The sequence below is a fragment of the Epinephelus fuscoguttatus genome, linkage group LG8 (assembly GCF_011397635.1).
Source record: "Epinephelus fuscoguttatus linkage group LG8, E.fuscoguttatus.final_Chr_v1".
NCBI classification, from domain to species: domain Eukaryota; kingdom Metazoa; phylum Chordata; class Actinopteri; order Perciformes; family Serranidae; genus Epinephelus; species Epinephelus fuscoguttatus.
This window is the reverse complement of record NC_064759.1, coordinates 3,433,236-3,445,358: the sequence shown is the minus strand read 5'-3', so window position 1 is coordinate 3,445,358 and position 12,123 is coordinate 3,433,236. Positions and strand designations below refer to the sequence as shown.

General features: G+C 42.3%; 1 protein-coding gene across 6 annotated transcripts in view; it reads left to right on the top strand.

The window, feature by feature from the left end:
- The window catches only part of LOC125893893 (DENN domain-containing protein 4B-like), a 224,515-nt gene that overhangs the window by 26,791 nt on the left and 185,601 nt on the right, over nucleotides 1-12,123 (top strand). For all 6 annotated transcript variants that reach the window (XR_007449940.1, XR_007449939.1, XM_049584865.1 and 3 more), the window contains exons 2-6: nucleotides 3,425-3,781; nucleotides 7,586-7,841; nucleotides 8,457-8,526; nucleotides 9,026-9,195; nucleotides 10,120-10,361. Coding sequence is in view for 4 of the 6 variants with exons in the window: in XM_049584863.1 (XP_049440820.1) it covers nucleotides 3,425-3,781; nucleotides 7,586-7,841; nucleotides 8,457-8,526; nucleotides 9,026-9,195; nucleotides 10,120-10,361 (1,095 nt within the window). In the remaining 2 variants the exon portion in view is untranslated. The remainder of the gene's footprint in view (nucleotides 1-3,424; nucleotides 3,782-7,585; nucleotides 7,842-8,456; nucleotides 8,527-9,025; nucleotides 9,196-10,119; nucleotides 10,362-12,123) is intronic.

Here is a 12,123-nt window from a genome sequence, read left to right as displayed (position 1 = left end):
CTTTTAATTGACATTTCGCTAAGCATGGAGCCCACACTGTCACTAACTGCACTCCTTGCAGAAATATGATCATATTTTTGGAAAGAGTGATTCCAGAGAGAAGCAGACAGAGGGGTCTACAGTGTGTGTTTGAAGGATATATCCAGGATGTCAAACTGACTCAGCAGCAACAACAACAGGTTAAAAAGACAAAGATAGTTAGAAGCTAAAGCCGGACTATAGGCTACAGATCACAGTGTGAAAGTGAACCACTTAGCTAGCAGTCGATGCACACTTCCTTCTGTGGATTGACAACGTCGTTGATTGTCGTTCTGTAGAAAGAAAATAGTTCCTACATGACACGGTGTTGCAGTGGTTAGCACCAAGACATGCAGGTGAATGTGAGTGTGAATGGTTGTCTGTCTCTATGTGTCAGCCCTGTGATGGTCTGCTGACCTGTCCAGGGTGAACCCTGCCTCTCACCCAGTGTCAGCTGGGATGGCCGCTGTTAGAGCAGTTACATAATGACAACAGGTTGTAGACAGGTGTGTATTTATATATATATTTACTGTGATGGACAAACAGCTCATAAACAGGATTTACTCATGTGTTCCTGAAGTCTGACGTTTCTGTTCGACATTTGAGGGAATTTGGGTTTAAATTTGGGAGGATGGCGCAGAGTTTCTGTTGTTATGATTCATTCACAGTCACGTCTGTCTGTCTGTCTGTCCGTCTGTCTCTGTGTCTGGTTCTCTGTCTGTCCGTCTGTCTTATTCCCCCTCAGCCTCTGTAAACATTTCATCAGAGAGAGGCAGAGAAGAAGAAAGAGGATGGAGGGTGAGAGAGGGCAAAGGACATTTACAGTTACATAAGAGTGCTTTCAGCATCTCACAGCATCACTGCATGTCCTATTTTTATAACACACACACACACACACACACACACACACACACGCCTGTCCTCTGCTCTTCAGTTTAATCACGTATTGATCTTGTAAATCAACACCACCATGTCCAGTCTGCTCTCGCCTCTCTCTATTCATCTCTCATTTATAACTCTTAAATTCAAATTAGCTTTTTGGCAGCAATTATTTAGAATTTTTCACAAAAAACATAAAATAAATAAGACAACAAATGGTGTGCACATAGATACTAGATTACACTACAACAGAGGATTTATGTAAAGATCTAAAAATATTGGTCAGATTTTAAAGGAGCGCTGTGGGCTCTGTCTCCTCTCTGATTGGCTGATGAGATTCAGGGCTTTGACTCATTGGTCTGACCTCTGAGTCATTGTGTGTGTGTGTGTGTGTGTGCGTGTGTGTGTGTGTGTGTGTGTGTGTGCGCAGCTGCTGTGTTTCTTCAGTGTCTCTCATCAGTTTAATTCAGTCTCACCTCGGTGAACTTTATTGACATGAAACAACAGGACAGAAAAATATCAAAAACTCAACAGCAGTTGCAAACGTGACATAAAGTAGAAAAATTAACACTGATACAAACAATTAGACAACGTGGTGATTAAAGCTCAGGTAGGCAGTTGAATTTTAGCGTCAGTGGGCTTATAATTCCATAATGAAACTTTGAGCAGACCTGGTCTGAGAGAACACGAGACTCCTGCTCCTCCTCTTGGCTGTTTTTGTTTTCAGGCTTTAGAAAATCCAGTCTGTGACGGGGACTTTCAGAGAGAGAGGGCGTTCCTATTGGCTGTTCTATAAAAGCGGATGTGCATGCAAGTCTCTTGAGTGAAATCTGATTCAATAGTGGAAAATCCTGCAGAGAAAGTTGCTGTTCCAGTATTGGCATCATCTGCCTACACTGCAAAGCAACCCAAAAATATAATGACAATAAACAAAATAAAACTCAACTCAAAATCAGCGAAATGTTTCGGAGATGGGGAGAAAATGTTGCTAATAGTTTGGCGGCCTGCTCAGCAGAGCTAAAGGCTCACAGCTGCAGCTTCAAGGTCACACTTTTCATAGTGTTTATTGTTGTTATTTCCAGCTCATCACAAGAAGTGTTTAGCGTGGCTGCGATCAGCCCGGGAGATCTGCACTCTGCTGTGCAGAGCCCGGTCTCACTCCGAAGTGCTTGGCGCCTGGCGCTTGGGCAGTGACTTGCTGTGTCAGAAAACAACGAAAAAGGCGTCCTTTAACGTCAGCATGATATGCGGCCGGGTTGCCGTTATAGTTTAACGGTGCCTAGCAGCATTAGGGGAAAACACGCGGGATAAGGATGAAAGTTAGGGCGTCAAAAGTCCCGAGTGGGGCGGGATGGATGGTGGATGGGTCCAACAAACACCGTCTTTCACCTGAGAGAGCGGTTTTTGTGTCCCGTAAGATTCAAAAGCCAAACTCTGTTCTTTTTTCCTAAACCCAACCATGTGTGTGTGTGTTGATGAAGGAAAAAACATCAATTTGCGATTTTGTAACGATGTAGTGCTTTTATTTTGAAAGAGACTGTATGCAAACTGTACATTTCCTGTGAAAACAGAAGTGTATTTTGAAAACAGACAATGCATGTAACAGGCTGAAGTTGACACGGCGTCCCAGAACGTCAACAACCAACACACCCAGGGTACCTTGGACGTCATATGTGGACGTGGAAAGTCCATGACCAAACGTGGACATGTGACAGGTCACAGTGAGGATGTGCTGTTGTGCACTGTTTTAGTTATAGATCATCATTTTTACATTTTTAAATGTATTGCATAGTTTGAATCACAATTTGTCAAAACTATTAACAAGCTTTAAAGTGTTTTTCCCTTCGTTGTAGAGAGTTTTATTAATTTTCTGACTGAGCACAGTTTTGTTACGAGTTTACTTTTTAAAATAAAAATAGACAAGCTAGGAAGGCGACCAACATCGATCATGTCACTTCCACCTTGTCGGTCACAGTTAACAGTTGGGTAGCAAAAGGATGGGATTTTTATGGTACGATAAACATCTCAGAAAATATCGCAGTTTCACGGTATCACAGTATTACAGAATTATTATTATTATTATTGTTAGAATAATCCTTAAAGGAAGGAAAAGGAAGAGTTATTTATGGTTGAACCATTGTCTTATTGTGATAACTGAAACTTGAACTTTTTTTAATGGAGGTAAATGTAAAAAGTCTCCCCTTTTGAAAACAACTCAATATCGTAGTTAAGCAAATGTACACAGTATGAGAACTGTCAGTTTTCCCATCATGATGTACCTTAAAATCTGCACTGCAACTCTACTTACCAGAGTCTGTATCTGCAGATTTCGTTTTGTTTTCACAGTGTCTTTTTGCCACGTTTTGCTTGTTTGTTGTTGTTTGTTTTGGCTTTTTGAAGCCTCTGTTTTTTTAAACTAATATTTTGTACCTGTCTCTTTGACCGCATATATTTAGAAATGGTCTGAACTCTCTAACATGTGATATTTGATTAATTAACCTGGACTCTGTCCTCTTTCTCTCTGCAGTGGAGGGCAGACAGACGGCATGACAGAGGAGAAATGTCCCCAGCTGGTGGACTACTTTGTAGTAGCAGGTCTCGACCCTGCGGGGGACTGGAAGCCCCTGGACGAGGATGGCAAAACCTGCAGCTCCTCCTCCTCCACATCCTCCTCCTCTACCTCTTCGGGCCGAGCGGTGGAGTCGGTGACGGACCTGGCGGTGATCGCCCGTGGGCTCGGGGAGGAAGTGCCAGAGGGCTTCACCTGCATCGAGAGGACGCTGGGCGGACACTCGGCCGAGCTGAGCGCCGGTCTCATCAACAACCCTCACCTGTATCTGTGCTACCGCCGAGGACGAGACAAGCCGCCCATACTGGACCTCGGGTGAGATGAACTCTTCTGTCTGGTTCTCTATGTGCAGGTTGAGAGTAGAGAGCTTTAACACATGAAACAAGATGCTGACAGGTGAGACCAGGCTGACTGTTCAGCGGCGTCAGTCTGTCAGTTTGTCCACCTGCTTTAAATTGTCTCTGAAGTGTCTGAACAGCGATTGGATGGACTTTGAAGAAATGTAGTTAAGAGTGCTTTCACACCTGCCCTGTTTGGTTCAGTTCAATCTTGCAAGTGTACTCTTCTTCAACGTTTGCTTTACTTCCTGGATTTTTCCCACATGGAAATTCTGACCAATCAAGAGCAGCTTTCTCACACAAGGCATTTGATCTGGTCCTCTTGTAAATGCTGCCGTGAGAACACCAACCAACTCTAGGCAATTATACAACTTTGGCACAACATGAGTCCCTGATTCAGACCAGAGGAGACCACTCTAGGACTGACAGCAGCCTCAGACTAGATGCTCAGCGCCTCTTCACACTGCTGGTGTTTGTAGCAGAGTGTAGACTGTGCAGCGTTCCCACTAACAAAAAAACCCCACTTCTTGACAAATCAAGTAGAGCTGTTACTGAAGCTGCACTTGTCGTTGTCTTCCAGGTGTAATTGTTGTTCTTCTGGGCTGGAAGGCGTTTTTTTATTCTTCCTTTGGCATTTAACAGCAGCCTAGAACACTTGGAGGTGTATATGCTGCCCTATCAGTGCCAGATGACTTGTATCCTCAGTATCCACCACTGTCACATTATCAGCACTTTGGCATCAACTTGTACCAAAGTATCGGTTCTCGTGACATCCTGTGATCAGAAACAAATCGGTGCTTATTCCTGAGAGTGATGATCACAATGTGTGAATTTTCCAACAGTCAACATAAAGCAAAAACAGAAAAGTTTAAGAAGCTTAAACCATCAAATGCTTTTATTATTGTTTAAAAACTAGCTTAAACAATTAATAAATTATCAAAAAATAATTGCAGATTTCTTTTCTGACTAATTCTTGCAGCTCTAGTTATTTTCATTGGATGTTTTCATTTTACAGAAGATAAAATAAGCTGTAAATTGTAGTTGTACAGGTGAGTACACCTGAGGACCAAACGTCAGCCCAGAGCCTCAGTATCTAATATTATGTCTTTAACTTTTTATGTTGTAATGTATAGAGGACGGAAGCTTACAGCAAAAATGAATAAATAATTTGATAAATACATTAATATACCATTAAATGTGCCAAAAAATAATATTAATCAACTAATAAAATGTGACAGAAAATTATATATTTTTTCTTAATTTAATTTATTATCATTATTATTTTGTTGTATTTAAGTTTAAAATAAATAAAAATGATTCATTAGTATTTTATGTATTTTAAATAAGAATTAAATTAAAGAAAAGCGAAATACTTCACTGACAGGTGAAACAGTTGCTTTGTCTTTATTTATTTAGATTTAAAATAAATTATTATTATTATTATTATTATTATTATTATTATTGTATTTTTGGATCTTCTGTCCTCCACAGTAATGATGATGTGGTGCTCATAGAATAATCTGCCCCTCGCTGGCTGCAGATGTCACATGACTTTGTCCTCAATGAAATTAGGTACATTAGAGAGAAAATATGTTGTTGTTTTTTGTTTGTTTGTTTTTTAACATCAAGGACGTCTTTCTGTTTATTTCCTATATCGTCATCAATCTGCTGTTTATCTTGATGCCTCTTCTGACCCGTCGTGGTCACAGCTCGGTCGCACCACAGGAATAAAGTGTTGTAATTAATATCAAACACTCAGACTTCATGTCGCTCTGTAAATGATTCTGCTGTTTCAGTCTGAAATGAATAGAAACCATTCGCACCACGATCAGGTCCAGAGCATTGAGTTCACGTGATGCATATTAAAGATTATATAATCCAGAGGATTATGTAATGCAGTGGTGGGCAGACTGTGTCGTGTTCTCATCAGCAACACACAGACTCTTCTCTATTGTCTCTCTCATGTTTAACTCTTTAATTACTCAGGATTACGCTCCTGTTGGAGGATAATGAGGGAAATCCTCTTATATTAGAATCAGATTACATCTCGTCAGGAGTGAAGCTGGAAGGCAGAGAATCACTGAGTCTGAAGTTTTTCCAGGATTTTTTTTTTTATCTAATTGGAGCAGTTTTCATCATGAATCATTCTCCTTCTCTGAGTCATAACTCAAATGTGAAAACAAAGACATGAAACACATATTTTTAGATTCAGTGTGACGTACACCATCAGCAAATCTAACAACCATAACTCTGCTTACAAATCATTAAAAAGAGGCTCCTTGTTGCTGCAGAACATGCCTGAGAAAAGTTTTCTTCTGTCCCACAGTAATACACTGATGGGTGTGTGTTCATGCATGGATACGCTGCAACAGGAGCTGCTGATAGATCATTCAGAAAACTTTTAATGGTGCTAATTCGCCGAAACAAATACAGACTAAATTAAACAGGCCTCAGGTCGTAGCCCACCGCTGATTCCATGGAAACGTTGTTCCAGAAATGAAGTCATGCACGTGATTTCCTGCAAAACATCAACATGTTAACTGGGGTTTATTCTGCTGCGTTGAAACGATGTCGTACCGTCAGCGTAGACTGCATGGACGCGAACCCTACGCTGTAACCTAACGTGCACCTTCCCAGAAATATAACTGCACAGTGACACAGACTTAATGTCATATTATTCATACATACTCTTATCATGACGGCCCACCAGCAGATGGAGACATGAAATACTTTTCAGTCTGTAATATTCATTCATTGTGCAGAATATAGATAGTTCATTTCAAAGCCGATACCTGCCGAAACCGATGATGTGCTGATTTTATTGTGCAGCCTTGAAACAGACATTGTTCATACCAGTGTAGGAGGAGGAGGCACAATAACCGCACCAGTTTTGAATCAGTTCTGTTGCGACCTGGTTTGACTTGTGTTTCAGCCCGTGCTCTATCACTGCTCTCCAGTCTGTTCGTTTCTTTCTCTCTTTGCTGATGCTGCCAGTATCAACCACAACAACAAAAGATAACGTCAAAAATAAAACACTCTGAAGAAAAATCTCCTGCTGCTTTGTTTTAACTGGCTAACATATGACTCACTGCCAAACCTTGCCTGGAAAAAAATATATGTAGGCTCTCCAGCCTGCGTCCTGTAAATCGTTTTGTCTGATTTGGTGGGGAGTCATGTATAACATCAGGAATAACTGTATTGTTGTGTTCCCAGATCAGACTCAGGGGACGAGGGAAGTAACATGAAAGTGAAACAAAAATGTAGTGATAAAAGGATAAAAGGGAATGCTTCAAAATGTTAATAAAAAGACTGCTTTCTTTAAAGATAAACTAAGAATGTGATGATAATTTAATTAAATGTCTAAATTAACAATTAAACACCAGGTTTGCCACCCTCCCTCCACTCTCTGCATGCTGAGGAGGCGGGAGGGATGCACCTGATCAGGTACAAAGAAAAGAAACCAGCGGAGAAAAAGGGTGCACCCCCCTGTCACCTGTAACATATGTGGAAACAGTCAATCTTCGCTCTGTGGGTCTGGTTTGCTTCTGAAGGTCATAAAAAGTCACAATAGTTGATAATGTTTTTTATCAGATTTTCAGCACTGCAGTGAATCAACATGTTGACACGGTAACACAAAGGTTTTTATGTGTTTCTGAGCAGCTGAAGAAACATTTTAATGCAGACATTCATATTTTTCCAACCTTTTGTGGGTCGAATTCGCCAACGTCAGTACAGAATTTTCACATGAAACAATCTGTTTGGTCTGAACCTGTCCCTGCAGGGTTCTGTATGAGGGGAAGGAGCAGCTGAAGCAGGGCTGGTACGTCATCGAGACGACGCCCTACAGCCGATCGGCCAGCCTGAGCTCCGGCAGTGGCCCCACAGCTCACCGGGTGTTCCTGACGTACCGGCGGGCTCTGGACTCGCAGGGCCTCCACACGCTGGGCGTCACCGACATCGCCCTCCTGCTGCCCAGCAAAGGAGAGGTCGCCCCGCACACCTTCTGCAGAGTCGACAAGAACCTCAACACCGGCATGGTGAGCATGTCTGGGAGGGTTTGTAGATTTGTTGTTGTGAGAGGTAGTGATGGTTCAGCACTGAGCTCTGAAACTCTGCCAGGAATTTACTCATGCTGCTGGAAATGACCCTTAGCACTTCCTGTAGATGTTTCACAATAAAAGTCTTGGAGGGATTTAAACAGCAAATTAAAAGGACTGATAGGAGGAAAACATACAAGAAGCTTGTCTCAGATTGGAACATCTTGTCAGATGGCTGCAGCTGAAAATGAGCCTGCTGACAAACACTGGTACATTTACAGAAATGTTTTTTATTTATTTATTTATTTATTCAAACTTTATTTAACCAGAAAAACCTCTTGAGATTTTTCAGGAGTGTGCCAAACTCTGTACGTGCCCTCAGTACAGACTATAAAAACATGTTTTGTGAACGCACAGCAGAAACGTTACAGAAATGTTGATTAATGCGCTTAAAATAAAGAAAACAAAGTTCAAAATGAAACAGTTGCCTCATTGAAATAAAGTAAAACTGTTTTATTTGAATGAAACATACTTTAACAAGCCAGCATTGTCTTTATAAATGTTGGTCCTTGCAGACGAGTTTATCTCAGCTGTGTGTTTGTTGTTTGTCTCCAGTGGGGTCCGGCTCTGTATGTGTGCTACAAGAGAGCTGTGGCCAAAGCCAACGCCCTCGTCTACAAAGCCAGTGAGTATCTGTCACTCCTCTGCACCACACACTGTAGTGTTTTCTCAGCCCCCACACACAGGACGATAGTTACAAAGTTTAAGGAAATATAGTGTGTTTCAACTCATAGTTGTGCCCAAATCAAGAGAGATGGCGAGTAGAAGTTAGTATGACCCGTTAGAAAGACACAGGCGGAAAATTACTGGAATTTTCCTTTAAGGACATTAATTATTAATTAAAATTATGTTTTCTTTATTGTGTGAACGCTTGAAAATAACAATCATTGTGTTTTTTGGTAAAAACCTCCTGAGCAATGAACACTGAATGAATTCTAACCAGGAGAAGATTCAGCTGGTTATAATCTGTAGTCCTCACCACTGAATCCCCCTGAATCTGACACGCTGGACTTCTAAAGGATTTTTAAAACATTTCTGTGCATAAAACATTATGCGTTATTATTATTATTATTATTATTATGCATATTGGAACTGAAGTGTAAGGAGTCTGCTGTGTGCTGCAGGTCTGATCAGCCGGTACCCGGAGGAGGACCTGGAGTCGTTTCCTCTGCCGGAGTCAGTGCCGGTCTTCTGTCTGCCGATGGGTGTCACTGTGGAGAGCTGGCCTCTGAACACCAAATACCAGCTGCCCGTCTTCTCCACCTTCGTCCTCACCTCCGCCTCCGGGGACAAGGTCAGAGGAGCAGCAACATACACACGTATACACACACACATTCCCTTAAAGCGAAACAGTCAGCTTCCTGGAGGGTTAATTCATTAATTAATTCAGTCACTGTGTGATTTGATCAATAAAGCAAGTGTTGTAATCATAACTTAAATGTTCATGTTGGTGGTTTGGTGCTGCGTCTGCAGTGATGCGGGTGCTGTACTGGAGGAAACTGAGCTGAAAGGCAAAGCTTTCGATTTACCTGTCCATCTCCGTCCCAACCCTCACCTATGGTCATGAGCTCTGGGTAGTGACTGAAAGAATGACTCTCTGTAGGGTGTCTGGGCTCAGCCTTAGAGATAGGGGGAGGAGTCAGACATCTGGAGGGAGCTCGGAGTAGAGCCGCTGCTCCTTCATGTTGAGGTGGTTCAACATCTGATCAGGATCCTCCTGGGCGCCTCCTGTTAGAGGTGTTCTGGGCACAGCTCACTGGTAGGAGGCCCCGGGACAGACCCAGAACACACTGGAGGGATTATATATCTCACCTGGCCTGGGAACGCCTCGGGGTCCTCCAGGAGGAGCTGGAAAGTGTTGCTGGGGAGAGAGACGTCTGGGGTGCTTTGCTCAGCTTGCTGCCCCTGAGACCTGGCCTTGGATAAGGATGTGAAGATGTTTTTATTTACAGTATGGCTCTAAATAGACATTTCAGTCTTAGCTGATGTGTTTTTAACAGACAGTCACCATCGCTGTAGATTAAACTACCCATCAGGACATAAAGGAGTTAAAATGAGCTCAACCTGAAACATGTACAGCCGTGAAGTGACACATGAATGCAGCAGATCTTTACCTGTTCAGAATCTGGACTCAGATCGTGTTTGACCCATTAAAGCTCTGTGTCCGTGTATTTAAAGCTCTGCCTGTCTGTGAAAACTCCCCCCGTTCTCCCTGCAGGTTTACGGAGCAGCCATCCAGTTCTACGAGTCGTTCCCCAGGGAGCTGCTGTCGGAGCGGCAGAGCGTGAGGCTCGGCCTGCTCAGCGTGGTCGACCGGCGGCCGATCACCAACCGCAGCCTGCAGGTGAAGAAGAGCATCTGCGTCCTCTCCCACTGGCCCTTCTTCACCGTCTTCCAGAAGTTCCTCACCTTCATCTACAGATACTCCATCTCCGGACCTCACGTCCTGCCGCTCGAAAAGTCAGTGCTCAGAATTTTCTTTTTGGACTAAATCATGTCTGCTGATGTTTTATTGACGAGTTGGTGAGGTGGTTGCACTACTACTTAGATAAGTAGGTTACCAAGGACAACGTGGGTATACAGACTAGCAAACAAACGCTCACCTGACATGATGAAGCAGAACTTGTGAGTGGGGCAGAGCTGTGTGGAGAGTGTGACAGAGGAGAGATGCACACTGGGATCTTTTCAGAAGGACAGTGTCATGTAAAGCATCTTGAACCTATATGTATATAAACAGTATTGTCTAGATAAAAACATATGGCCCACGAGCCAGAACTGACACACCAGCTGGTCCAGTCAGGCTCACTGGATGACTCTGCAAAGTGCTAAAACTGCAGAGATGTCATTAAGTCCAATTCTTCAATAAAATGCTTATACAGGAGCCACCAGTGGAAAATGTCTTTGTCAAAAAGTGGAAGCAGAAAGTTGGGTTTTCCAAGAAAAATGGACCAGTTCCTTTTTCTTTACTGAGGTTAATTTGAAGCCAGTGTGCTCGGTGTGTTCACAGCATTCAGTGCTCAGGCAACATATTATTCAGCACCACTATCAGGCTCAGAAACAGGCGTGAAAAATACAGGAACTTGCAAGGTGAACTGAGAACAGAGAAGATTTGTGAACTGTTGGCAGGTCTGAGAAAATAGCAGTTTGTTTTTAGCCATAGCCGAGAGATCAGTGACGCAGCTGTGAGAGCGAGCTACCTTATTAATGACAACATAGCATCAGAGCCAAACTTTGCGGGTGAGTGTGTGGAGATATGCACGCTGAACAACAGACACACTCATATTTTTATTTATCTCAGGCTGCTCATCCTCTGTCTGTAAATGGAGGATTTTTTTTTACACTGTTCTTCTTCACACTATGAGAAGGGGGGAATTCTGAGGTTTTGTTATTTATAGATTATCGTGCAGTGGTTTTACTGGTCCGGACCACTTGAGATCAGTTTGGGCTGAATGTGGCTCATGAACTCCTGTCTGGATCTATACAGTATGTTGCTTAAAAATATATCGATATATCGTACAAAGTCATTATATCGCCCAGCCCTATATGATACCCATATTAGGGATTGACTGATATGGTTTTTTCAGAGCCGATGCCGATACCAGTTATTATGAAACAGAGGTACTGATAGCCGATATTTACAACCCATATTTGTCTTCTGTAAAAATCATTGTTGACGCAGATTAAAAAAAAAAAAAAACCACTGACAAAGCACTACATTCAAATGCAATGAAGCATATATTTATTCTGAGAACTTTTTCAGTGAAACAGTACAGGGAGCTGCCAGCAGCACTTCAGAAAACACTTTGACAAGTAAACAAATCGATGCAGAGCTCAATTAAAAGCCAGGCTAAAAAGGTGGGTCTTGAGTTTGCTTTTAAGAGCCTAAAGTGGTTCGTGTAGGCAGTGAGAAACACGCCAGGGGCAAAACAGCGCAGCTAAGGAAAACAAAACTGTATATCGACATATCGGTGGAAAAAATCACAGATACTGATAAAGCTAAAAATTCATAATATCGGCCCTGATAATCGTCCAGGCCGATTATCTGTTGACCCCTAACCCATACTTTTAAATTCAGAGTGACTAATGCTTCCCAGGATATCAGCATCATCAGATCAAATAAACATCCATGAATCTGGAGTTACTGTTGGCTATATCAGGATTGTTTGCCATAATAAACAAGTTGATCACATTAGCAGGAAGTAATTTGTGAAGCTAACCATCA